Source organism: Kogia breviceps, chromosome 12 (assembly GCF_026419965.1).
Source record: "Kogia breviceps isolate mKogBre1 chromosome 12, mKogBre1 haplotype 1, whole genome shotgun sequence".
Taxonomy (NCBI): Eukaryota; Metazoa; Chordata; class Mammalia; order Artiodactyla; family Physeteridae; genus Kogia; species Kogia breviceps.
In genome coordinates, this window is record NC_081321.1 from 58,969,889 (window position 1) to 58,996,848 (window position 26,960).

The 26,960-nt window shown below is 41.5% G+C and overlaps 1 protein-coding gene across 2 annotated transcripts in view; it reads left to right on the plus strand.

The window, feature by feature from the left end:
• Nucleotides 1-26,960, plus strand: part of TPH2 (tryptophan hydroxylase 2) — an 88,383-nt gene that overhangs the window by 39,548 nt on the left and 21,875 nt on the right. For both annotated transcript variants that reach the window (XM_067008311.1, XM_059082415.2), the window contains one exon: nt 11,227-11,353. In XM_067008311.1, coding sequence (XP_066864412.1) covers nt 11,227-11,353 — 127 coding nt within the window. The remainder of the gene's footprint in view (nt 1-11,226; nt 11,354-26,960) is intronic.

Consider the following 26,960-nt stretch of genomic DNA (forward strand, 5'->3'; position numbering starts at 1 on the left):
GTTTCCTTTCTGAAACACCAATCTGACTGTAGCACTCCCTTGTTTGACCTCTGTTGGTTCCCTGTTACATACAAGGAAAAAATAAAAAATGTTTGATATCATCAAATCACATCTTCTGTCTCTCTTTCTGCCCCCCTCCAAAACCTTATGCTCCAGCCATACTGGACTTCTCAGCATCCCCATGAGCCTATGGGTTCATGCCTTTGCACAGGCATGAGCCAGCGCAGGTGGTTCATTTGGCCTGGAATGACTCTTGTGAAATCATTTTAATTCTCAGGATTAAAGCTCAGTAGCAACCTTTTCTGTGAAGACTTTCCCAGGCACAGCTAGATATTCCTGTAGTACTTTTCCTTACTTCTACTTTAACACTTACAACACTGCGTGGTAATTATTTGTTCATGTGTCAGTCTCCTGCATCAGACTGTAATTAACTCAAGGCCAGGGGACAAAGGCAATACAGGAACAAGAAGATCCAGACTGAGGTTGGAGTGGATCCCCAAACGTGGCATATAAAGTAACAACTGAGTCCACAGTGGGCTGAGGCCGTGAATGCCACTGCCCAGAAGGTGCCAGGTTTGAGACATGCACAGAGTCCCAGGCTCAGTCTGAGATCTGTGGAGTGAAGGGAACAGGGGAAGTCCTGGCTGCACCCTGTGCGGTGGTAGCACCTCCATCTGCAGGGCTGCAGCCCCTCCACTCCTTCCTGCAGCTTTACTTTGATTTCAAGAACTGCTGCTGGACACCCCTCCATCAATAAGGCATTTTTATATATTCAGTGTCTTCAGGCAAAGTCATGAGCCATTAATGGTGGAATTTTAGACACCAGTTGAGGCTGTGTGGATAGTCACTTGGACCAGAATAGTCTTCTCTCCAAATCACACCCAGCAGGGACAACCTATTTTGCTCGTCTGTTTTGCTTTGGGAATGAAGATCATATCAAAAGAAAAAAGTGGGTTGTTCACTGTGAAGCTGAAGGAGAGGAGGGAAAGGACATGTAAAGCTTGTCCCCACCTCCCCCTGTGAAAATAAAAGAGAGAGAGAGAGAGAGAGACAGGGGCGGGGCGGGGCGGGGGGGGGAAGGAAAAAGAGAGAGACCCAGCTGCACTTCACATGGTGCTAAGAAGACATTTTCCACCTTTGGGTAACAAACCCTGAATACAGTCTCACCTTAAAGGTAGGAAAGCTCATTGCCCTCTCTTAAAAAACAGTGTCAGTCTGTGATGTGTTCTGAGTTATATTTGAACTTCTTAAGTGTGACATCAAGAAGATAACGCTCTGAAATTGGCAAGCAGTGGTGCAGGTCCCTGCAGGACTGTCCTGTGTGGGGGCGTGCTGTGCATGTCTGAAGTGAGGGGGAGGACAGTGAGCCAGAACAGTGGTAGGAACATCTCTGGATTTGCCTCTAGAAGATTCTTGCTGGAGAGGGGCGGTGGAGATCCAGTGTGTTTCCTAAACTGGTCTTGGGCACACTGCAGGGAGAAGAGAGTTGGAGGGAGGTAGCTTTCCCTCACTTCTTGGTCTTGTCTGGCCTGGTCTCGTCTCTGATGTCAGCCCTCTGGTGTTCAGAGGGCGCTTTGGATCCTCAGCTGTCGTATGCATCCTACCCGCCCGCCCCCAGTTCCTCTTAGTTCGTTTGGCTTTTCCTCCCTGGACACTTCCTTCTAGGGGATCTGTGGTCTCTATTCTTCATAGTTTCAACAGACTTCTTGAATGTGTTTTGTGCAAGGTGGATGTTAAATACTTGCTCACTGAATTTGCATGTGCACATGTGCTTGTGTATATGATTTTCAATTTTATCTGTAGTCCTGATGGCCAGTGGTATCTTAGAAATGCAGAGCTCTTTAATAAGAAATACGGTTTAATAAAACCATATTTTCCTGGGGCCAAATCTCATGCTTTTCTTCAGAAGCAGTGTGGACTGACAGAGGTCTTGGAAATGAAGGCGGGTAAGGCAAGAAGGTACTATTTTCTAAGGTATTATAATCCAGTCTTGTTCTCTCCGATATAGGCCAAACCCACCCATCCCATCTAGATTTCTGGATGAAGACCAGAGGTGGCCAGATGCCTCAAGGTTCTGTACCTTTGGAACATAAAACATTGCCCAGAGCAGTGTTGAAACACACATCCATAGCACAACCCTCTTAACCCTTGTCCTCTGCTCAGGGAGAAGCAACCAGGCATTTTCAATATAAACATACTTTCTTCAACATCAGTTCTTGGAGGTCAAGCCAGTACAATATCTGTCTTTCCAGTAGGGCTATTGCCAAAGTAATTAGTGAAGTTTTGCACCAGAAATCCCTTTTTAAAAATGTTTTAATGAAAACATTAAAAAATATGCCTTCTGTTTTGTTTTTCAGATGTTGTACTTAATATACTAGTAACAGAAATACCCTTTGCACAGCATAGCATAAGCTTATTCAGTCAGGGAGTTTGGGATTCAGGGCTGCATTAGGTTGACTGATGCTTCAGGACAGACTGCTGCGGGTCTGTTTTCTGCTCTTTCCTGCTGTGTCACTTTTCAAATCAGAGAGCAAACTTTCACCACTAGGAAAAAAGTCATGGCACCATTAACTCATATTTCAGTGTTTACTGCCATAATGCAACTAAATGCATCTGCGTTAAGAAAAATCTTTCTTGTCACAGTTGGACACTTTAGGGGCAGTTAATGTGTTTTTTGTTTTGTTTTGTTTTGTTTTTTTGTGGTATGTGGGCCTCTCACTGTTGTGGCCTCTCCCGTTGCGGAGCACAGGCTCCGGACGTGCAGGCTCAGCGGCCATGGCTCACGGGCCCAGCCGCTCTGCGGCGTGTGGGATCTTCTCGGACCGGGGCAGGAACCCGTGTCCCCTGCATCGGCAGGTAGGTGGGCTCTCAACGACTGCACCACCAGGGAAGCCCCTAATGTTATTTTAAAATATAACTGTTTTAAAGTTTAAAAAAGGTTTTGCAGTCAGGTGATTTTCCTTGTCATTGCTGCTGTGTTCCACTTTTACAAGAAAAATAAAAGTGAATTATTTCTAACTTTAGTTTTCATCTATTTCTAAGGTAAGCAAGTGAATTTTATGCTTAGCCCTTGCTTATTAGAACAGAACCCTCTCTAAAACTGGCAGATATCATTCATTTCCTTTTCCTGTGGCTCAGTCATTAATCCTGACATTATTTGTTAAATAACAATACCAGCAGGTGAAGACACAAGCTTTCAAATGTATAAGAAGCATTGACTTCCCCTCTCTTGATCAAAGAGATACCTTTCACTAGGTCTGTAATGAGAGGGAAGATAGGACCTTTCCTTCTGCAACTTCCCCTCCTTGCTGCCGTCTGAGGGATTCTGGGTCTGTGAACTTGTCTGATTTAAGACCTGACCGTGATGGGTGTTTTTAATATTGGGCCTTGCTGAAGTCACATCTGGGCAAGGTCTTCCTGAAGAGCCAGGAAGATAAGCCAGAGCTTTATAGAGTTTAACCTTCATTCCTTTGAGCTCTGGTTTAGCTTAAACTTGCTCCTTCCCACAGATCACCCTCATCCCTGCCAAGCGCAGTGCCAAGCTTCCTGCCCAGCCAACTGGCTTCCTCCATGGTTCTATCATCGTTTTGCTGTTCAGGAAAGCAGAGCAGCATCGTACCAGCGATTCTCAGAAAATGGCCTGTTCTCAGACAGCTGATCCCATCTGGCCTCCCTTTCCTGAGTTTTAACCCGGAGCTCACACTCCAAGCTTAGCAGCCATTGTCTCCCTCGGGAGAAACTTGGTTTGGGCTACACCCAGGGTCAGTTAAGACGTTAGAGGCCCTAAGCCGAGAATACTTTCACCCCTTCCATTCTCCAACATAGATAAGTTCAACAACAACAAAAGCAGCAGAAGCAATAATAATATATATTTTTACTACTAATAGCCAACATGTATATATCAATATGTGCAGGCACTATTTTAGGTGTTGTATGTGGATGAACTCAATAATCACAACAACCCTCTGAGTTGTGAGTTACCATTAATATTCTGAATTTATGGATGAGGAAATTGAGACACAGAAAGTTTAATTAACTTGCTCAAGGTCACACAGCTGGTAAATAAGGGAGTCAGGATTTGAACTCAGGGAGTAGTGCCAGCATCTGTTGGATTAACCACTATTCTATATTAAAAAGTAACACTATAGAGGAAAACTCAAAACTTGTATATGTGCTGAAGTTGAATAGCTTCTTTCTTGATTTTCCAATTATAAATTTTATGTAAGATAGTTGAGAGTGACACTTTCTTTAATTTGGTGGCCCTGCTTTGCCAGAACCCTAAGTACTGGATGTGCTTATTGGATGGTCTAGTGCTGTGCTGTCCCATCCAGTGTTCGGTCCAACTACCAGGCTTTGTTAGAAGCCCGCTCTCTCCTCTCTCCTTTGATCTTCACAGGGCCACCGTTAGTCTGCCCCTTTATCAAGAGGAGGCATCTTTTTTTTTTTTTTTTTTTTTTTTGTGGTACGCGGGCCTCTCACTGTTGTGGCCTCTCCCGTTGCGGAGCACAGGCTCCTGATGCGCAGGCTCAGAGGCCATGGCTCACGGGCCCAGCCGCTCCACGGCATGTGGGATCTTCCCGGACCGGAGCACGAACCCGTGTCCCCTGCATCAGCAGGCGGATTCTCAACCATTGCGCCACCAGGGAAGCCCAAGAGGAGGCATCTTTTATTTCACTGGGAAAAAGAAGGGGAAAGTGCCTCACTACAGAGCAGTGATGCCTCCTTCTGTCTGCGTCTTCAGGCAGAAGGCCCTATGGACCGCGTGCCCAAACTCCAAGCCCCACTATCAGCTCTCAGTGTGACTGTTGGTAAGCCACTTAACCTCCCTGTGTGAGGGCTGATGAAATAATGCTTTGATTTTTGCAGAGAAAAAGGCTTTATATAAATATCAAATAGGCCTACTCTTCCTTGCCACCTCTTAAATTCACGTGGAGGCTGAGGTGCCTTGTTACATTCCAGAGCATCCTTAGTTACAAGGCCCACGATCCCAGACCTGGACTCCCAAGTTTTCAATCATAATACTGTGTCTAGTTTTGTGAGGTGCCTCAAAGCAAAAATAACCCCTAGGACTTTTTATGGGAGCCTTTTGTCTCCAAAGCTCCAAGCACTCTAACAATAGACATTCTATAAACCCCCCCACACACAACCCTATACATTATTTAAAAACCTGTGCATTTTGAAACCAAATTTATACCTAAGTGCCTGCTAGAGCCCTGTTGTTCTCTTAGGCTGTTAATGGTAGTGACTTGGGATACGGCTTTCAGCTTGTGTGTGTATATATTTTAGCAGATTCAAAGCAGGATTCCTTTTTTTCCCACCGCTCCACCCTCGCCAAGGTTTGCCTTCCTTTGTGTGGTGCCTGTAACCCAAAATTAGCACTCATAAGCACCCGCACCTGAGTCACAATTCATAGTCCCTCAGTGCCATGTCATCAGGGAGAAGCTCATTTATGTACTTTCAGGTGTGGAAGACGGAGGTGACCTGGGAAAAAAATTATTTTAGGAATATTTGCTTTTTAAAATTGCAAGTTCAGAAGAAATTCAAAGTTTCTTTGAATTTTAGGCAAGGAAGAGGTAACCACTGGTTGTACCTCTTCACCGCTTTGTCGAGAATTATATCTATTGACAGGTAGAGAAGCCACCACAGGAGAGAAGGAAAAATGTCCTTTCTGACATTTCCCACATGTGCTCTGTTTGGCTGACGTCATTCCACTCATGGCTACGAGGTAGGCAGGATTGTCACCATTTTACAGATGGCAATTCCGAAGATCAATGAAATCAGGTCATTTCCATATGGACACACAACTAGAAAATACCAAATCCAAGATCTAGTCCAAGACATTATGCTACACTGGAAATTAGGAAAACTATGCTTCGGATTCATTTAGATTTGCCTCTATATGGTACAGTAGAACCCCACCATCTCTGTTTTATTCTGTTGAGTTCAGAAAGCAGGTACTGAACATCTATTATGTGCCAGGCTTTCCTAAGCACCAGGAACCCAGAGATGAACATGACATGACCTGTGTCCTGGAGAAACTTACTGCTGCTTATTTAAGTGATAAAATATCTTCCCAAAGGGCAAAACTTACTGAAGTACAATGGACTTAGGTGTAAGTATAATTTAATGTGTAATAATACCTAACTTGTTGGGAATTTTATGTTTCTAATGCATTATCTTACAACATTGTTTAAGAACTCCATGAGATAAGGACCCTTATAATCTCCAGTTTACAGATGAAAAAACAATACATCTGTGCTGTCCAATATGGTAGAGATGTGACTATTTAAATTTATTGAGTAAAATGAAATAAAACCATAAATTTAGTTCCTCAGTAGTGCTGGTCACATTTAAGACGTTCAAGAATCACCTGAACCAAGTGGCTTACCATATTGGACGATGCAGATACAGAATATTTCTATCACTGCAGGAAGCCCTATTGCATATCACTGCTCTAAGTAACTTGCCTACACAGGAATGTGCAACATGGACTTAGGGCTGACTCCTGACTATATACAGTTCTTATAACCCTTATGTTATATTACCTCCTTAATATCTAGTGAAAATTTGGGGAGGGGGAGCACACAGGGAATGAGTTTAAAAATCTCTTATTTATTCAAGAGATAAGAAATATCTGAGATGATGGGGAACTGGAGACCTATGGACAGTTTCCCTTGAAGCCCTTTTGTGGTACTTGTAAGAACTGGAAACTATTTCTTTCACTAGATCAGGAAAGTTAGTACTTGCTGTTTGCTCTTTTATGGAACCATGAGGTAACTTTTGCTAAGGGTTATTCTAGGATTATGTCTTATTTACTTTTAAGTCTCAGTTCCTAACATAGCACTTGGTATATAATAGGTACACAAAAATGCTTCTTTAACTAAATTCCAAAAAAAATAAGTGTAATATCTTCTGCTGGTCTTGTACTGAGTTGTACTGAAGAAGAGTAACATTGATGGCCTTCCTTATGATTCCTAGGGGGGAAAAAGGAAAGAGGAGTTCCACCAGGGCAATATCCAGGTGCTTGGCTTCTTAAAAAGAGGGCCACATATGTATTTATCTATAATCTGACAGGGACATAAGGCGGAGTGATCATCAGAGCTACCTAAAATCTTATCGGCCAGATTTTACAATATGCTATTTTAAATCTAAAGAAACTCTGTATATGGCTCTAAAACAAGCACTGAAAACAATTGCCTCAATACCAAATTAATTCCTGTTATTATCTCCTCAGTGAAGTGAAAAGAAACCAAGTCACCCCCTTTTCAATGTGTCCTGGTGTGTTATCCCAGATTACTTGCACTTACCCACCAAAGGTTGTGTGAAAACTGAAAAAAATACCCTATTTTGGCTTCCAGCTCCTCCTCCTGCTTCCTGCAACCTCCACCCCCCATCCCCCAACCCCATCTTCCTTTTCTTCTCTTCGTGATTTAGCTAAATGTTGGCTTCTGTGTTATTTAGAACAAACAAAACCTATAGAAATAGGGTGTCAAAGATAGATATGCTGATTTGGGATGAGAAGCAAATGCTGCGTGCCCTTTCACTGCTTCTTAAAAGCTTTAATTTACAGCAAAAATAAAAAGTTGTTCAACCGGAAGCAGGACGAGTCAGCTTTGAAAACTGATAAGAGGAGAAGAATGCCAGACCCATTTTGAATTTGAACTTAACAACTAGGACCCTTCTTTTCCCAGCAGCAAAGTGATTGCAGCTTCCTTAGAATGATTTAAGAATTCCCTGGAGGCATTTTGCCCGGGTCCCTTTGTAAGCTTTAGAATCCTCCTATCAAGGCTTATCAGAGAAGATTCCAATTTAGAGCAGCAAAAAGTTTAGTGTCTGATATCAGCTCTAGCTTTTCTTTTTCTTTCTTTCTATTTTTTTTTTTTTCAAAAGGAGACATGATGTTTTACAGTGTTAACAGTTTTGAAAGGTCCTACATTTCTCCAGTGAACAGAGTGCTTCTCTGAAAAGGGCTCTGAGAAGCATTATTCAGGCGAAAATGCATCAAAGGGATGTGAGTTAAAAAGAGAAAAGTTTGCCGATGTGGATGGAGATTGGAGGCAGTGTGTGCTGACAGGTGCAATTATAGCCAAATAATTGAATCTTTTAAGAGAGATCTGGTGAGATAAGGCAGTAGTTGTGGACTCACATCGGAAACCTGTTCATAATTAGATATGCAGGGTTCCAGCTGTGGATGAAACACCAGTATAGGGATCGTGAACTACTTTACAGGTAGGACATAATAACTATTGCACTTTGTGAAGCCGAGTGAGACGGCATGACTTCAGTCCCACGGAAATTAATTGATACAAAGTTTGGAGAGGAGGCTCAGGCTTCTCCTGCAGATTCGCAACAGTCTGGAATCTCTTTCAGCCCCTGAAATCTAGTCAACCCAGCTTCCAAGTCCTTTGGTCTCAAAGAAACTAAAAAAAATGTCAACTTTTCAAAGTTAATTAATTGCTTTAATTAGCAACATTAAACATCTTTCTTTGTTGTTTGAAGAGTTTCCAGGCACTTCAGTTTCCTTTGTCTATACCACGTGTCTTTCCCAAAGACACTGGGATGAGAACAATCCAGTGTTTATTTCTGAGAATGTTCCACGTTATTTGTGGTCTTGAAATATAGGTGCTTGAGCCTTGACTCAATGAAAGTGGGGTTACTGTACGAACTGCATCTCTACTTGCTCAGAGATCTGAACAGCAGTTCCTTCTTAGGGTCTCTATGTGGAGACAGAGCGATGAAGAAGGTACAAACTAACACAGTCATTTCTACTTAGAACAGGGCAAAGGCATCCCGAGCATTCCATTAGTAATTCTGTTAGACTTCTTGCTTCAGGCTTTCATTCTTAATGAAACAATATAACTTATTCTGATGTGTTGTATGATTTTTTTCTTTCAAATTTATAATTTCTCTTCTATGTATGGGTGGATTACCTTGTAATGCTATTAAAGGTTCTTAAGTTGGCTATGAGTTATAGGTTTCTGATAATTACACCTTAACTTAAATCTCAGGTGATAGCTCCTTTTTTACCACAAAGAATTGACTCCTTAAGTCTTTGGATCTCTCGTATTTTCCTTCTTTCCTTTTTAACTGCCAACTTTTCACTTTCCCTTCTACCTATAAGCCTTTGGACTCCATTGGTACTTAGGCAGGTAGAAGACTGTCTTCTTCAAGTATTTAACAAGCTCAAAAGTAAACCCAGTTTTGCAGCAAGAATCCACCACTGTAACCATGACCTATCCCATTCTCACAGTAGGAAGCACCCAGCACTGTGCCTGGCCCATCGGAAGCATTCAGTACATGTTGGCCACTATAGTTGTTCTTTTAGCTACTGTTTAATTTGTTTATTCATACCATGAGCTAATACTCACCATCTTTAGTATTTCCCTGGAGTTTGACATCTGGTCTAATTTTGAAATTATTGTTGTCATATTTTCTGCCTGGTTCAGTAGGGGTGTTTTAGTATTTACATCATAAGCTACAATGGGGGGTACTCAGATTTATCCATGGTGGGCCTCTCAATTCCAACACTGGTGCAGACTGCATGACCTTTAAAAAAACTGATCACAGGAGTGAGTCTACAGGGTCCACTCTCAGTGTAGAAGTATGCTGAATCAAACACCTTTAACTGATCTCTAACTGAGTCAAGTGCATGTGGAGGAGTGACTTGCTACCTAGTGAACTTTCCTTACCACCTTTCATTGTTCCTCAGTATGTATGTATGTTTGTATGATGTAATTTTAGTGGCATTAAATTTGGGCAGCTCAAAATTACATAATTGGAGGCTTCCCTGGTGGCGCAGTGGTTGAGAGTCTGCCTGCCGATGCAGGGGACACGGGTTCGTGTCCCGGTCCGGGAAGATCCCACATGCTGCGGAGCGGCTGGGCCTGTGAGCCATGGCCGCTGAGCCTGCGCGTCCGGAGCCTGTGCTCCGCAACGCGAGAGGCCACAACAGTGAGAGGCCCGCGTACCGCAAAAAAAAAAAAAAAAAAAAAAAAATTACATAATCACATTTAGCTTTAGTTTTAACTACTAGTTGCTTGAAGCCTGTTCAGGGTGTTCCGAGCATCGTCTGTTATGACAGGGAGTCTCCACCCTGCCTGTGTCTTATGATCACCCTGCGAGCTTTTAGAACAAAATAGCTGCTCAGGTCTGTCCCAGAGAGTCTGACTTCATTGCTCTTATGTAGCACCCAGTCATTGGTATTTTTAAAAAGGCTCCTCAGGTAATCTGGAGGGTTGAGGACTGAGTGGCAGGAAAAGAGACTTAGGACACACTGGCTACATTTTTACCTGTGCTAACCAGCTTGCTTAAACGTTCCCCACAACTGAAGCTGTGCCCTGCCCAGCCCTTCTCGTTTACTCCACCTTGTAAGTTAATAGAACAGAAGGAGCATAGCTTTGAGTCAGAGGAATTTGACTGCAAATCTTGTCTCTGTCTCTTATTACCAGTGTGTCCTTGGAAAAAAAAAATGCTTACATTCACTGAATGTTAGTTTTCCCATTTATCAAATGGGAATAATAAAACTTCTTCGTAAGTGAAGATGAAATTACTAATGGGATATGAAAACATTTAGCCCAGCACCCAGCACATAATAGGAGCTCAGTATATGTTAGCTTTCTTTTTTTAATAAATTTATTTATTTATGGCTGCGTTGGGTCTTCGTAGCTGCACACGGGTTTTCTTTAGTTGTGGTGAGTGGTGGCTTCTCTTGTTGCGGAGCACGGGCTGTATGCACGCAGGCTTCAGTAGCTGTGGCTCGAAGGCTCTAGAGCGCAGGCTCAGTAGTTGTGGCGCACGGGCTTTGTTGCTCTGTGGCACGTAGGATCTTCCTGGACCAGGGCTTGAACCCATGTCCCCTGCATTGGCAGGCGGATTCTTGACCACTGCGCCACCAGGGAAGGCACTATATTAGCTTTCTTTTTTTCCTCTTTCTGTCTTTAATTTCTTCATAGGCAAAATGAGGGGCTATGATAACATTTAAATTCTCCTTATGCCCTAAAATCCAATGAGTCTGATTCACCACCTTAAGGAGTGGGACTGGAGAGTAACCACCACATATGCTTATAAGATGTATCTGGATTTCAGAGTTGATAAAAAAAATCTTAGGATTGGTGAAATTTGGTAACATTAATTACAGTAACAAGGTTATAATTAGAATTTTAGGTCTTGTTCTGCCAGTGATAGCTTAACTTGTCTAACATTTCTCTGTGATGTTTTTCTTTTCAGAGACACATGTCACGAACTCCTGGGACATGTCCCTCTACTTGCGGATCCTAAGTTTGCTCAGTTTTCACAAGAAATAGGCCTGGCATCTCTGGGAGCATCAGATGAAGACGTTCAGAAACTAGCCACAGTGAGTTCATTTTCAACCTAAAAACCCATTCTGTTTATGTCCATTTGTAAGGTAAAGAAAGTTTTAGAGTTACTGACTATGATTGATAAGGCAAACATTCTGGAGAGGGCATGGCGTCTTTACTTTTCCCCATGTGTGTTCCTTTGAAGCACAATGTGTTCTTGGCCTATTAACTGTCAAAATCTTTGTATTTTATCCTTCTCATTCAGGGATTGGCTAGATTGTAAATATTTGAGGCTTGCAGGTCATGAGGTCTCTGTCATAACTACTTAGCTCAGCCAGTGTGGTGTAAAAGCAGCCACAGACAGTACATAAATGAATAAGTGTGGCTGTGTTCCGATAAAACTTTATTTATAAAAGCTGGTGGTGAGCCAGATTTGGCCTGTGTGCTGCAATTTGCCAACTCTTGTTCTAGTTCAATGTTTATTTCCTAGAAACATTTGTAATAATGAAAATTATGCCGTTATGGTAAAGTAGAGGTTGTACTCGGGATTATTTCTGATTAGTCAGTATGGGTTTGGTCAGACACAATTTGAGCCAGCAATAAGCAGCTCATGCTAAACAATTATTCTAAGTGCAAAACCAGAAAAAGATTTAATAGATACTATGGTCTCAGCAAGGTTCTTCTCAAAACAATCAGTATGAGAGGAGGGGTGTAATGTTGGCGGCTACCTTTAAGCTGCTGAAGAGCCAGCTCTAGCAAGCTCATATGCCTCATCCTAGCCCCATTTCAAGGAGCCCCGAGTAAGAAAGAGCAGGTTTAGCAAACTCACTTACCTACAGGGTCCAGTCTGTTGGCCTCAATGAGCCAAGAGGTACTGGAGGAAGAAAATATAGGATCCTAAATTGTGTGTATTTGACACAGATACACAGTGATGGCGTATTAGGCATGTAGGAATATCCTTCACTCCCACCAAGAAACAAGTGTTCTCCTAGATTTCTTAAGATGCAAAGCCCTTTCAGTATACCTTTTGTTTCCTAATTTTGATAGAGATACAGGAACTGAGAAATATTTTTCTACTAAAAGAGAAATAGCAGTGCAAAAGCCATGCTGTTGGCGTCAGTGTGGAGATGAGTAGGGTTGAGTGGGGACTGCGGTGAACTCAGGAGAGCATGCCTCTTCTACAGCAGGAGCCTGCCAGGTGGGAATGTGGGCCTTGGTGTGGCTGGATCTCCAAAATTTTGAGAGAGGCTGGAAATCTAGATTTCTAAGCGAAATTTAATGATTTTTAAATGTTAGCTCTTGGGCTTCCCTGGTGGCGCAGTGGTTGAGAGTCCGTCTGCCGATGCAGGGCACACGGGTTCGTGCCCCGGTCCAGGAAGATCCCACATGTCACGGAGCGGCTGGGCCCGTGAGCCATGGCCGCTGAGCCTGCGCGTCTGGAGCCTGTGCTCCGCAACGGGAGAGGCCACAGCAGTGAGAGGTCCACGTACCGCAAACAAACAAACAAAAATGTTGGCTCTTAAAAAGAAATCTAGCATTACAAGCTGAGGAAAATATATTTGTAGACTGAATTAGGAGCTAGGCTTCCAATTTGTAACCTCTACTCTAGGGATTGTATCTCACATATATTGGCTATCTATTACTGCGTAACAAGTAATTCCAAAATTTAGTGGCTTAAAACAATAAACATTTATTATCTCATAGTTTCTGTGTTCGGAGATTCGGCAGCAGCTTAGTTGAGTGGTTTTGGCTTAGGGACTTTCCTGTGGTTGGTGTTAAGATGTGGGCTGGGCCCGTGGATGTCTTCAGGTTTGGGAAAGTTCTCCCGAGATGGCTCAGTCATGTGGCTGTTGGCAACAGGCTTCCTTCAGAAGAGAGAGAGACAGAGACAGAGAGAAAGAAAGAAGGAGAGAGCGAGAAGGGAAGAGACAGACAGACAGAGATAGTTACCGAGGGAGGAAGTTGTAATGCCGTTTGTGGCTTGCTGATCACATCAGCCACATTTTATTCATTAGAGGGGACTCACTCCAGCCCATACTTAAGGGGAGGAGAATTCGTCTCCACTGTTTGGAGAAAGGAGCATCAGAGTATTTGTAGATGTATTTTAAAACCTACAAAACATAAGTCCTGTTATTTAATTCTCAAACCTAAGCTCCGGCTTTAGACTCCACATTTTGGAACTTTTCTGTGCCTTTCAAATTTCTCTTGAAATGTTCTGGTTTTAGCCTTTTATTCCTACAGTTTATATTCTTGATCAGAGATGAATGTTTTGCTTACTAGTCTTATTCTGAACAGCTACAAACTGGGATTCAACCCTGCCAGGCTGTGTGTGTGTGTGTGTGTGTGTGTGTGTGTGTGTGTGTGTGCGCGCGCGCGTGCACATGCACGCGCACCCGTGTGTCCAAAGAGAGGAGGAGAAGGAATGAGGTAAGACTTCATGGATGTGAATGTAGGTAGATCCTAGTGAGTGATCTAATTTCTTTCTTAAAAGTAGTGACAAGAAAGCAGTTTTGTTGTCCCTTTCATTAAATGATGATTGATTAATTCCATCATTCAAACTAACATTTACAAAGAATATGACAGGGTCCTCACTTTTCAGAAATTCATAGCCCTATATAAATAAAACTAAGATTTGTCAGAAGAGAGAAACTTTGTGCTGAGTCTTGAAAGATGAGGAAAAGCCAGCCAAGTGGTGAAGGGGGAAAAGGAAGAGTAGAGGGACAGTTTCATTTAGAAAGAGAAATCTTTCTGGTTTGGGGGCTAGACAGGGAATGCCAGTTCACCAGTTTAGAGGGCAATGCTGAAGCCAAGGATTGCTTTTTGTGTTCATTTTCTATCATTACAATTAACAAATTACTCCTGACTTAAAACAATATAGGAGCTTCCCTGGTGGCGCAGTGGTTGAGAGTCCGCCTGCCGATGCAGGGGACACAGGTTCGTGCCCCGGTCCGGGAAGATCCCACATGCCTCGGAGCGGCTGGGCCTGTGAGCCATGGCCGCTGAGCCTGCGCGTGCGTCTGGAGCATGTGCTCCGCAACGGGAGAGGCCACAACAGTGAGAGGCCTGCGTACCACAAAAAAAAAAAAAAAACAAACAAACAAAAAAAAAACAATGTAAATCTGTTACCTTACAGTTTCATAAAGTTACAAGTCTGACACACTTCTCACTGGGCTAAGATTAAGGTGTCAGCAGGGCTGTGTTCCTCTCTGGAAGCTCTGGGGGAGAATCTATTTCCTTGCTTTTTCCAGCTGCTAAAGGCTGCCTGCATTCCTTGGCTTGTGGCCCCCTTCCTCCATCTTCAGAACAGTAATGTTGCATCTCTCTGACCTTCCTACCATCGTCACATCTCTCTCTCTCTCTCTCCCTCTCCCTCTCACTGACCGTTGCTTTTAAGGACCGATGTGGGGTCTTCCTGGATAATTCAAAGGTATCCATTCAAAGTCCATGTCTGCAAAGGTGACATATTCACAAGTTCTGGAGATTAAGACATTGATATCTTTGGGGGGCCATTATTGTTTCTATTTTTACAATTGCAAGATAAAACTAATAATTGAACCTTGAAACCTGTTTTACTAGGGCCAGTGAATTTGGAGGATGAGTAAGTTTTCTTTTGGAATTTATATTCTTTAGCATGGTTCCATCACCCTTGGCCATGGAATGCCCTAGCTCCAGTAGCCAAAAACACTTTCATCTATTAGAGATCATTAGATCATTAATCTTGTTTCTCTCATTTTCTTTTGTCCTCTTTTTCAATTGTTCTTTGCCTAGAATGTACCTGCTTTTCTGTAGAAGCCAATTCAAGTCAACAGATACTCTTTAAGTGGCTAAAGAATCCTAGGTACCATGAGGTAGGAATAGGGAAAAGACAAAGAAGTTGTACTTACTTCAAAGAACTCATGATCTAGTACACAAAAATACAGAAAACCCAGAGTCAGTGTTAACTTTTATTTACGTACATAAGCAGATATGTAGGAGAAGTGGATTTAAGGTCAGTCTTCTAAGTGTGTGTGAGTTCTGAGTTCATTGTTGGAGACTGGGGCTCAGAATCGGGCAGGGACCAGCAGAGAGGTTCTTCTCTGTATAGAAATAATTGGTGTCAGGTTAGGGAGGATCAAGAGTCCCCCAAGGGAGCCAACATGTCTGGAACCTCATAGTGGCTTTGACTTTAAGTCTTTTGAAAGTTTATACCAAAGAGTATAAACTTTCAAAAGACTGAAAAGATTTTGAGTCTCTTCTAAATGCAGTGGAGAAGTTCGGGCTGGGGGTGGTGCCTCACCAAGGTCTTGCCTGATCTACTCATTTCTGTTTTCCTGATGTTGCATGTTGCCCCTACCTCAGCTCTCTTTGATTTCCTGTCTCTCACAAGCCTTGCAGGTCCAATATTTTTCAGTTTTATAGACTGCGCACTTACTTTGAAAAGCGTTTTGCAGACCAAGGAGAAATTTGGAAAGCTTTTTCCATGTGATGGGAAGAATATGGAGGAAGATGGGCTCAGTGTGAGGGAGCCAGGGAGGTTTTTGTCTGAAATGATACTGTAACTGCCATTGACTTCTAGAACCACGTCCCAGTTCTCAGTTAAAAACAAAGTGAATAGAAAACTGCTGGAAGTTGGTTTTGAAAGAAAACACAGATTCCAGCCAGGCAGTTTCACAGTAAACCCAGGAATAAATAACCTACTGGATGGCATGCATATTAAGGACTGTCAAGCCATATACTGAAGCTAGAAGACCAATTTAATGACCCCATTGCAAGGACTAAGAGATTAAGAGCTAAGCCCTCACTGGGAGGGGTAAAAAGTCCAATGGTGTAGGGGAAGAGTGGTGGTTAGCGAGGCCTCTTGGCTGTCCAGATGAGCAATGGAGGTATTATTAGCTGATTTCCTCTAAGTTGTGTTCATTAAGTCTCCTGAAAAAGCACTAGAATAAAATGAGAAATGAGATGCACCAAAGGAGAAAAATCCATAGAGAGGACAAATGGAACACCACAGAAATGACTATTTATGCAGAACAATGAGACAGCCCATATTTCTTTTGCTCTAGGTGAGATTTATATTATTAATGACTCTGTTTGTATAGTGCCTGCTTTTCCTTGTTTAGTGAATTTAAGCACTTATGAAAAAGAGAGTCATGCCTGGTGAAAGTACATACTTAATAACTTTCTGGGATGTGCTGTCAACCAATCCATCTAAGGCAGAAAACAGCCTCCCCCAAACATAATGGGCGCCACCAAACTCTTGTTTTGTTCGAAGCTACTTCTGAACTTCTGGGTCTGATTTCAGAGGGACTAGGTGATTGCCTCTACCTACTGCCTCTTCTTGCTATATTTCTGCATGATATTTATTTTGACATTTTAATAATGCTCATTTTTGAGAATGAAGCTATCTCTGCTGTTTTATGTGGGCATGGTGTCTACTCCCTGAGAACCATTTAAATGAAACTCTTTTGTATCTGAAGAAATTGATGATGATGCTTGGTAGCTGTATGTGAAATGCATTGTTATACATGTAAATAATTTGCCCTCTGGTGGATAATGAATAAGGCCGCTGGATTTGGCAGCTGCACCCTTTTCATACTCATCATAGCAGTCGAGGGTCTGTGCATGATAGATATGCAAAAAGATGCCCCAAAAGGGCTGCATAGCCTGTGCTGTAATTTTCAGACCAGCCATTTCCCACTGTAGTACTGGCTTACATGGATTTAATAGATTAGTGTCTTCTTTAAGGACGGTAATCGTAAGTGCCTTCAGGGGCCGGACGGGTAGCCAGTATGTGTGAAATAGCCTGATAGAAGATAACAAGGAGTACTGGAGCCTGTGGAGAACTAGAGAATACACATTACATTACACCTAAAGGCCTTCAAATTCAAAAATGAAAATAAAACAAAATGTTCTTTGGCTGCAAATCATGTTTGCAAGCTGAACCAGAACTCTAGGCTCTCAGTTGCCAGCCCTTGTATTTAAAGTTAGATTATACATTATACTATTCTATGCTGAGTGACCAGCCCATGCTAGATTCATCTTTATATCGTATTGGAGGGTCTCAATTACTGCTTACTGGACAACTGACTATTTTTCCCAAGAAAGGACGGCTATTACCATCTTCATTAGAAGTAAGTATCTTATTGCTTTTGAGAGGTGACTGGTTTTGAATTACAACTTTAAACAATCACAAGCATGACTGTCATACATATATGCTGAGCATGTGTCAAAGATTTATTTAACTCACTCATGAGGGAAAAGCAAGATAATGTTAATGTAGCTCAAAGAAGAATTTGAGAGACAGACTATCTAGTCACTGAAAGAAAGAATCCTGGAACAAGGTGCAAAATGGTTTTTGTGCTTTTTTTGAGGTACGCGGGCCTCTCACTGCTGTGGCCTCTCCCGTTGCGGAGCACAGGCTCCAGACGCGCAGGCTCAGCGGCCATGGCTCACGGGCCCAGCTGCTCCGCGGCATGTGGGATCCTTCCGGACCCGGGCACGAGCCCGTGTCCGCTGCATCGGCAGGCGGATTCTCAAACACTGCGCCACCAGGGAAGCCCCGCCCCCAAAATGTTTTATGTTCTACAGGGCAAAGAACTGTAACCTTGAAGTCATCTTTTCTACAGAAAATATAATCATTCTGCAGAATGATTTCTGCAGAAATCATTTGCATGTCTAGTGGACAAAAATAACTTACAATTTATCAGTCTTCATAAAATTAACAGCATCTGGGCCTCAATCGATATAAATAGGAAGTCAGACAAAGGGTATATTCCCTAGACCAGTGTTTTTCAAATGGTAATGTGTATAAAATAACCTAGGGATCTTGTTACGAGTCAGGTTCTGGCCAGGTAGGTCTGGAATGGGGCCTGAGATCTGGCATTCCTGATAAGATCCCAGGTAATGCTGATGCTCCTTGTTCAAGAGAAGCGGGTGACCGTTCCACAGGTGCACCTGTTAGACAATGCTTGAGTATGTCTTTCAAAAGGCATGTGGTAAGCTTTTAGCTTTATTTCCATATTCAATACTTTTGCTAAAAACTAAGCTAATAGGGTATTGCCAGATAAATATTGTGCGGTGTGACGTGAGTTTCTTTAGGACTTATTCTGGGCCTGAAAATGGACCCTTGTATTTCTAAGTGCCATGGCACTGCTTCCATTTTGTGTGTCTGCTCTCACACTCTCCTGCCACCTGCTGTTTTGCCATATGACTTATATCATTCAGTTTTACAGGAATGCACAAACAGAAACTTGCTGATCAGGTAAATTTAGGAACTAGTCCTAGAAAATTATTGATTTCTCTTTCCCCAAATGTTAGGAAGTGTGAAGGGACGCCTTTCACCAAACACTGCGTCCCATCCTACGATGCAGATGGCTTCAATTCAGTCTATTCACTTCTCAAATCATAAAGGCATTTGAAACAGACAAAGCTGTGCATCATTTGTTGGAGAAAGCAATCAGTAGGAATACACCACAGATGTTTCCCAAGCAAAATAAATCGGCCTCTGGCCCATTTGGAATTTTCCCTCTACAGAGAGTTTTAGGTTATCCATTCAGTTCTGTCAATCCCCAAACATGTTTACCTTCACTTCCTGATGAAGGGCTTCTGTCACTGGGTCTTGGTAAAGCTGATGAGCAAAGCGTCTTGGCCCAGGGTAGTGAAGGGGTAACCAGAATGTGTGCCCAGAACATTAGTCTCATGAAATGTTACTATGAGTTCTATGCCAGAAGGGATCAATGGGCAAATATATTTGGGAAAAACTGGGTTAAGTGAAGTACAGAGCTTTGTTTTCAAAGTATAGGATTTTCAGGGCCTTTAATAAGATAATGTGCGGAGCGAATCGTATAAGTGATAAAAATTTTATTTTTACAAACTGACCATGTTCCCTCCATTTTAAGATGCCATTAAATTAATTTAATAGTTTTTTTTAAAGGGGAAAAAGATTCAACTAGCAACATTTTTTGACATTGTAAGAAGCTCCATTTTAGAAAAGTTAAAATGTGAACTTGAAAATTAAGAAAGTACGTTATATGGTCGCCGAAGTCTCTTTTTATGGAAGACATATTAGCATCCCAAGCTATTAATATTCCGAGGAGCACAGTTTAAGACATACGAGTCTAGAATGTTTTTTAAAAGGGTGAAATTCACTGTGAGCAGAGACCTGATCACCAGCTAATTTTTTTGTAGGAAAGAGCTGTCAAAAAATTAGTAATATAGGGTTCTGTTTGTACTTTATCAAAGCAAATAATTTATTAGTTCCAAGTAAAAAGTTTGCGTTGATTGGGGCTTTTGATGGCCATGAATCAAGTGTGTTTGAATTTCCAGGTATAACCAGGACTTTTTTCATGCTGAGAGCAGTAATGAAATATACAGTCAGCCTTAAACTAACAATTGACTATAATTCACATTAAAAGTATAATTGTAAAGGTAACCTTAGTTTATGAATTCCTAATTAATGTTTTCCTGTCTGTGGAGGACCTTAGCTTGTTTCCCGGTCTCTCATGCCCTTGCCTACCTGGCTAAGGGTGGGGAACTTTCGGCTTTTAAAAGACTTACGCCCAGCTCTACTTCTTTCTGAAGATGGATGACATTAAAAATGACCATTTTAGTATCTCTGCAGAAAGCTCAAAATAAGCCCCAGGCTTATTTATTCCATGTAGAGTCTTTGAACTAGTTCAGCTATTTGGATCATTTGACACAAAGCTGACAAAAAGCTGGAAGGAATGCACTTTTATACATTCTTAATTGAGATGTTTGGGTGGATGATGAGGTTGTGTGTTATTTGCAAGAGTAACTTAATTAAAAGTTAATAATATCTATTCCAACTCATTACTTTCACTTTTATGTCTTCTGTGCATATAGAAAAGTGGTCTTGCCTTGCAAGGAGCACTGTATTTCCGTAACTAGCCCCTTAGAACTTCGCTTCTGTCCTTTGTCATTGTTTTCACTACCCGCTCCCTTGGTCTTTTTCTACCTGAGTGCTCCAAGGCCACACTTCCTCTGACTATACTCTCTTTTTGAGATCTTCGATGTCGTAGCTAAGGGGATTTTGCTCTAGCTGTATGTTTCACTTACAGTATTCATCGTTGACATTACAGGTGTTTGTCATCTATTTATGTTATGATGAGAATACCACCGTTATTTGGAATTAAAAAGTGAGCTCTACATTGCTCACTATGTTTAGAAACAAATCTATTTGCAATCCGGAATAGTTGTGCATTTTTTGCAACTCAAATCTTTCTTCATCATTTGTAACTGTATCCTAGGGGCCTCAGAGAGCTATCATAATACTGCAGATGATGAAAAAATACCCAACAACCTATTTTAGATATTTGGAAACTCATAAAAATAGAGCTGCTGTGGTAACTGTTCATTCTCTGTTTGTGTGCTAAGCTCTGTGCCCACTTGATTTTATCCTTACAGTAGCATTGCAAGTCAGCAGTTGGGGTCTCAGAACTTGATGAAGATGCTAGTAGGATGTTTTGATGGGGAGTATGGTGTGTGGTGTGGTGTGATGTGGTAGGAAGGGTCTGAACCTGAAGTGAGCCCAGCGGGGTTTGAGTGCCAGCTTTGTTTTTTTCTAGCTTTATTGAGAAATAACTGACAACGACATTATTTAAGTTTAAGGTGTACAATGTGTTCATTTGATATACTTATCTATTTTAGAATGATTACCACGATAGCGTTAGCTAACACCTGCATCACCTCATATGATTACCATTTCTTTTTTGGGGTGAGAACATTTAAGATCTACTCTTTCAGCAACTTTCAAGTATATAATACAGTGTTATTAACTATTGTCAGCATGCTGTACGTTAGATCTCCAGAACTTATTTATCTTTTAACTGGAGGTTTCTATCCTTTGACCAATATCTCCCCTTCACCCTCAACCCCCATCTTCTGGTAACCACCATTCCACTTTGTGTTCCTGAGTTCAGCTTTTAAAAATAAATTTATTTATTTATTTGTTTGTTTATTCATGGCTGCGTTGGGTCTTTGTTGCTGCGCACGGGCTTTCTGTAGTTGCAGCGAGCAGGGGCTACTCTTCGTTGCGGTGCAAGGGCTTCTCACTGCGGTGGCTTCTCTTGTTGTGGGGCACGGGCTCTAGGCACGCGGGCTTCAATAGTTGCAACACGCAGGCTCAGTAGCTGTGGCTTGTGGGTTCTAGAGTGCAGGCTCAGTAGCTGTGGCTCATGGGCTTAGTTGCTCCGTGGCCTGTGGGATCTTCCCAGACCAGGGCTTGAACCCGTGTCCCTTGCATTGGCAGGCGGATTCTTAATCGCTGTGCCACCAGGGAAGTCCGAGTTCAGCTTTTTTAGATTCCACATATAAGTGATATCAAACAGTATTTGTCTTTCTCTGTCTGACTTATTTTACTTAGTGTAATACCTTCAAGGTCTATCCGTGTTGTCGCAAATGGCAGGATTTCCTTCTTTCTCACGGCTGCATAATATTCCATATATATATATATATATATATATATATATGTATATATATATACATATACACCAGGTTTTTATCTGTTCATCCAGTGATGGACACATAGTTTGTTTTCATATTTCAGCTATTTTGAATAATGCTGCAATAAACATGGGAGTGCAGATATCTCTTAGAAATAGTGTTTTGATTTCCTTTGGTTATATACCCAGAAGTAGAATTGTTAGATCATATGCTAGTTCTGTTTTCAAGTTTTTGAGGAACCTCCATACTGTTTTCCTGAGTGGCTGCAATAATTTACATTCCCACCAATAGTGCACAAGGGTTCTCTTTTCTCTGCATCCTTGCCAACACTTGTTGTCTCTTGTATTTTGATGATCTGAGTGCCAGCTTTGTTACTTCTTGATCTTGTTCTCAGGGACAAATTACATTCCCTATTTGAGCTTCAAATGTCTTCTTTAAAATGGAGATGTTCTTCTACCACTTGAGGCTGAATGAGGAGCAAATGAGATGAAATACTTTTGTGATGTATGCTGTGCCATTATCATTCCCACGTGTGAGACTACTCGATCTCACCGTCACCCCTCAAATCCTAACTGCACTAAAGGAGTTATATTGTTGATGAAATAATCGCAAAGTCATTTCAAGCCCCTAAATCCTCTGGATCCTCATCCAGAGCTAACTTTCGTCCTGTGATTCAAAAGCCCTGACATTGAATCCTCCTTACTTTCTCTTCTCAAAGTAAGATGGAATGCATTCTTCAAGCACAGAAGATTTGTGCAGTCATTTTAATTTCCATAAAGATGTACGAAAGAAGGAATTTTCTGGTTTAACTACAATAAATTAGGTTTTCAAAATCCTAGACTTGTATTAACAGAAATATCTGTGGTGTAATTCCATTTCTAGCAGAAGCAGAGAGAGATGGTTGAAATATTTTTTATGAAGAAGAATAGCCGAGGTAATGTTATATAGAACTATAGGAATTTAATTACCCCATTCCACAAATGTAGTTTTCAAATAAAGGAGTCGAAAGGATTTCCAAAGCTGTTCTTCTGAACTGTGATATAAAGACCCAGAACACATTTAGTAGATGTAAAATGTATTACTGTACATTATGAGCCACAATGAATGAAAGAATAATAAGAAAAGCGACGTGAGATTGAACACACGGTGATTAAAAATCTCTTTGCTCCCTTTGTAGAAATATTGTAATTTGCTTAGAATTTTATGTATTTGTCACTGTAAGGATGGGCATTTCTGGACTATTTCTGATGGGCGGATATCATACTGGGGAAAGGTCTCCCAGAAAATGGAAATGGTCTCATTTGAGGGCTTCAGTACAGACTAGGTGTAAGTAAGAAATGCTGGGAGGGTGGGGAGGAATACATCACCTCAGGCCCTCATCATTCTTTTCAGAATCTGAAAGTCTGTCCTTTATAGTGTCCATATAAAATCATGAAAGTTGTTAAGAGAGCAAATCCTAAGAATTCTCACCACCAGGAAACACATTATTTTTGCTTTTTCTTTTTTATTGTATCTATATGAGATGATGGATGCTAACTAAACTTCTTGAGGTTATCATTTCACAGTATATGTAAGTCAAACCATTATGCTGTACACTTTAAATTTATACAGTGAAGTATGTCGATTATACCTCAATAAAACTGGAAAAAAACCTATTCCCTTAGCAATGAAGAGACGGTAGGGTGAATTAGGGACTCCTTTACTGAGACGTCTTTACAAATCTTTACAAAAACCTTCATTTCTCTTCCTTATTACAAAAATGACACATATTCATTGTAGAAAATTTTTAAAAATGGATAAGCAAGGAAAAGAGTACAAAGATCATTTGTAACATCACAGCAGCAATAACCAGTGTTAACGTTTTGGTATATAGCCTCCTAGTTTTTCTGAAAGGTCATTTTGCCACATCAAATAAGAACTTAGTAAAGGGGAGTCTTGGCTTTGGAAAAAGAAGCAGCAAGATGTTCATCCATTTATCAAACACTTGTGCTGTCAGGAGAGACTTCATATTTTATACCAACAGAAGAAAGAATAGATTGGAAGTACTCTAGAAATATGGGGTTTATGACTTTTCACTAAGGTAAGTTGCAAAGTGTTTTAGTGAACATCAGATGTAGCTAATGAGTTTTGTTTGCTTTTCCTTTTATTTTTTTGAGAAAAAAGTTAGCACATAGCACTGTTTAACATTAAAATCTGGTTTTCATATATATTTTAATCTTCAGTCTTCAACTTTTGCACTTTTCTTGTCCCCATTAGTGAGTGCTACTTTTGTCTAATGAATAGTCACCCCTCTTACTGTTCTTTTTTTGGGTAAGATCATGAACATCCTTCCCCATAGTACTTGATCTCAGATAATCATACAGGTAGGGAGGAAAAGGGAAAGCTGGAATGAAATAGAGTGAACCCTCCTATATACGACACTAGGTGGTTTTCCTTGAGCCTGTGCGCTTTAGGGACTTGCTAGCGAGGCAGTATAGTGTAGTAGGTATTCAGAGTGCAGGCTTTAGGGTCAAATTACGTGGCTTCACATGCAGCTCTATCACTTACTGGCTGGGTAACCTTGGATAAGTTAGTTAACCTCTCTGTGCCTTAGTTTCTTCGTCTTTAAAATGAGAAAAATAAGATATCAAGTCTTGTAGCTCTATTGGGGATTAATGAAATAATGCACTGTAAAGCTGCTTAGCACAGAGATGTGTTCCATAAATGTGAGCTAGTGTATTTGACATGATTGTACCCGTAAGCATCTAGGTGGCCCACATCAGTGAGACTCAAGTGCAGGAAAGGTCCCTGGAGAGTATCTCTACTCTTTGGGTGACACTGGTTAACTCTCTAACTTTCAACAACTCAGGTTTTCCCTTCTGAAATGCAGACTCTGCACTTTATATTACAAAGGGTTTTGAGATGGAGCCAGCCTGCTGCTTTGCAACGTAAAATGTTTTAACCATAAATAATAAAGGCAAGGCCTCATCTAAATGATGTCAAGCTTCTGCCTAGAGATGGAGGAGGCTTCCCCTGAGTTAATAGCATACCTCCCCTGAGTGAACATAGAGAAAGGCAAGTTGCAGGAAAGCGCCAGGGAGAACAAATGAATAAATATTGTTTGTGCCAGTGAGAGCACGTGAAATAGGAATTCCTGACTAAACTTTTCAGGCAGATTAGGAGTGATGCTGTTCATCGGTACGTGCAGCAGCACTCCCTGAATAACTCAAGAAAGCCATAAATTTGGGGTTTCAAATCTTGGCTGCCCACTCCTTCTGAATTCAAGTTCCTGAGAATTTAAGCCAGGTGTTTGCAGTTTGGCTGTAAGATGGCTGCATTAACACAAAAGTATGTAAGGAAGTTATTGGAAGAATTCCAAAAGATGTTGTTTGCTCTAGTTTTGAATGCGTCTCCATATTTATACACAGAGGTCATAGGTTGGTGTCTAACTAGCAAGGCTTGAAAGTTCTCTGTAATAAAACAAGGGGAGATACCTTAAAATAACATACTTCAGAAACGTTTAAACGTTTAGCTCGCATAAACACTGTTTTTGCACTGTTCACCTTTTCTTCTCTCAAATCTAATTAAGAAGAGTTCTTCCAAGATAAAAGTCATGGCTATAACTGGCTAGAAAGGGGCATTGGACTCTGCTTCTTTGCACAGATGTTTAGCAAGGGCATGACCTTGCTGGATTTCTACTGCGTATCTTTTTCATAGCTCTGATAGAATCAGTTATGGCCCGTTCATTTATTCATTCAGTGAATGAGCATCTACTATATGTCAGGCATCAGGAATTCAACTGTAAAACAGGTAGGCATGGTCCTGCTTCTTGGGGACTTGCAGTTTAGTGAGGGATACAGATAAGGATTTATTTATTTATTTATTAAGGTTTTGTTTGTTTGTTTTTGATGTGAACCATTTTTAAAGTCTTTACTGAATTTGTTACAATATTGCTTCTGTTTCATGTTTTGCTTTTTTGGCCCTGAGGCATGTGGGATCTTGGTTCCCCTACCAGGGATCGAACCCACACCCCCTGCATTGGAAGGGGAAGTCTCAACCATTGGACCACCAGGGAAGTCCCACAGATAAGGATTTAAATATAACTTAAGTGCAAAGACAGCAAAAGGAGGGCACTTGGGTCACGTTCAGGGAGAGGAATGGATGATCAAAAGTGGTTTCCTGGGGGAAGACTTTCTCAGCAGTCAAGTTATTATTTCTTAATTTGCTGTTATATATGCTTACTGAGAGAATAGACGTTAATACTTCAGGGAACATTTGCATCTCAACAGGCTTTCTCCATATTGCAAAGTGCCTTAAATTGGGTTTCAGGAACTGTTGACCTGTAATTAAGCCTGCTATGGCCTAACCAGAAGGGGACTCTCTGTAGAATCAGAGTCCTGAGACAGGGGATGAGTCAACCATGAACATGACTATGGTCTTAATCACCTCAGAGCAGGGAACCTTCACCTAAATTTCAGCTCTTACATTGATTTAGCATTTGACACGTGTTTATTCATTTGAGTCTCACAATGGCATTTCAAGACAGGCAGGACTCATGTTATTATCCCCTAGCACACTCCTTGGTATCCACACGGTGCTATACACAAAATTGGTTCCCAGTAAAAATTTGGCAAGGAAAGGAATCTCCATTTTATAAATGAATAAAGGGAGGCTTAGACAAGTGAAATGACTTGCCCCAAATCATACAGTACACTAATGGCAGAGACTGAGCTACTAGATTTTCTGCATCCTGACCTGGTGCACCAACCCACTTCTCAGGAGTTTAGGATGTCAAGGCAAGGTGTGATCAGCGGAGGCAGCAGAGACATGTGCTTGGTGTCCTGAAGGCAAGTTATTGTGACAGAAGTGGGATTCGGGCTCTTTAAATCATGCTACCCTCTAAAGGGATTACAAATTAGAATCCTCTGCTCTGGTTAATGTCTGTGAGAAAAAAAAAAATAAGAGTCTACACCTTGATTAAACTTAAAAAATGGCCTGCATTTCCACTTCAGAGGCCATCACATGACCATCTAGATTCCTAGCTTCTCTTGAAAAGACCAGCGCCTCTGGCAGTCAGACTGCCTTTACCCAAGGACACACTTGGCAAGCGCTGAGTTACTGCCCCCATTAGATGGGATACATGATACTGAGTTGGGAAGTGAAATTTCATCTCCAATCACCTGCCCTTTACTGATCAGGGGACCCTTGATCAGGGGATGGTAGAGAGGACAGAGGGAATGGCGTTCT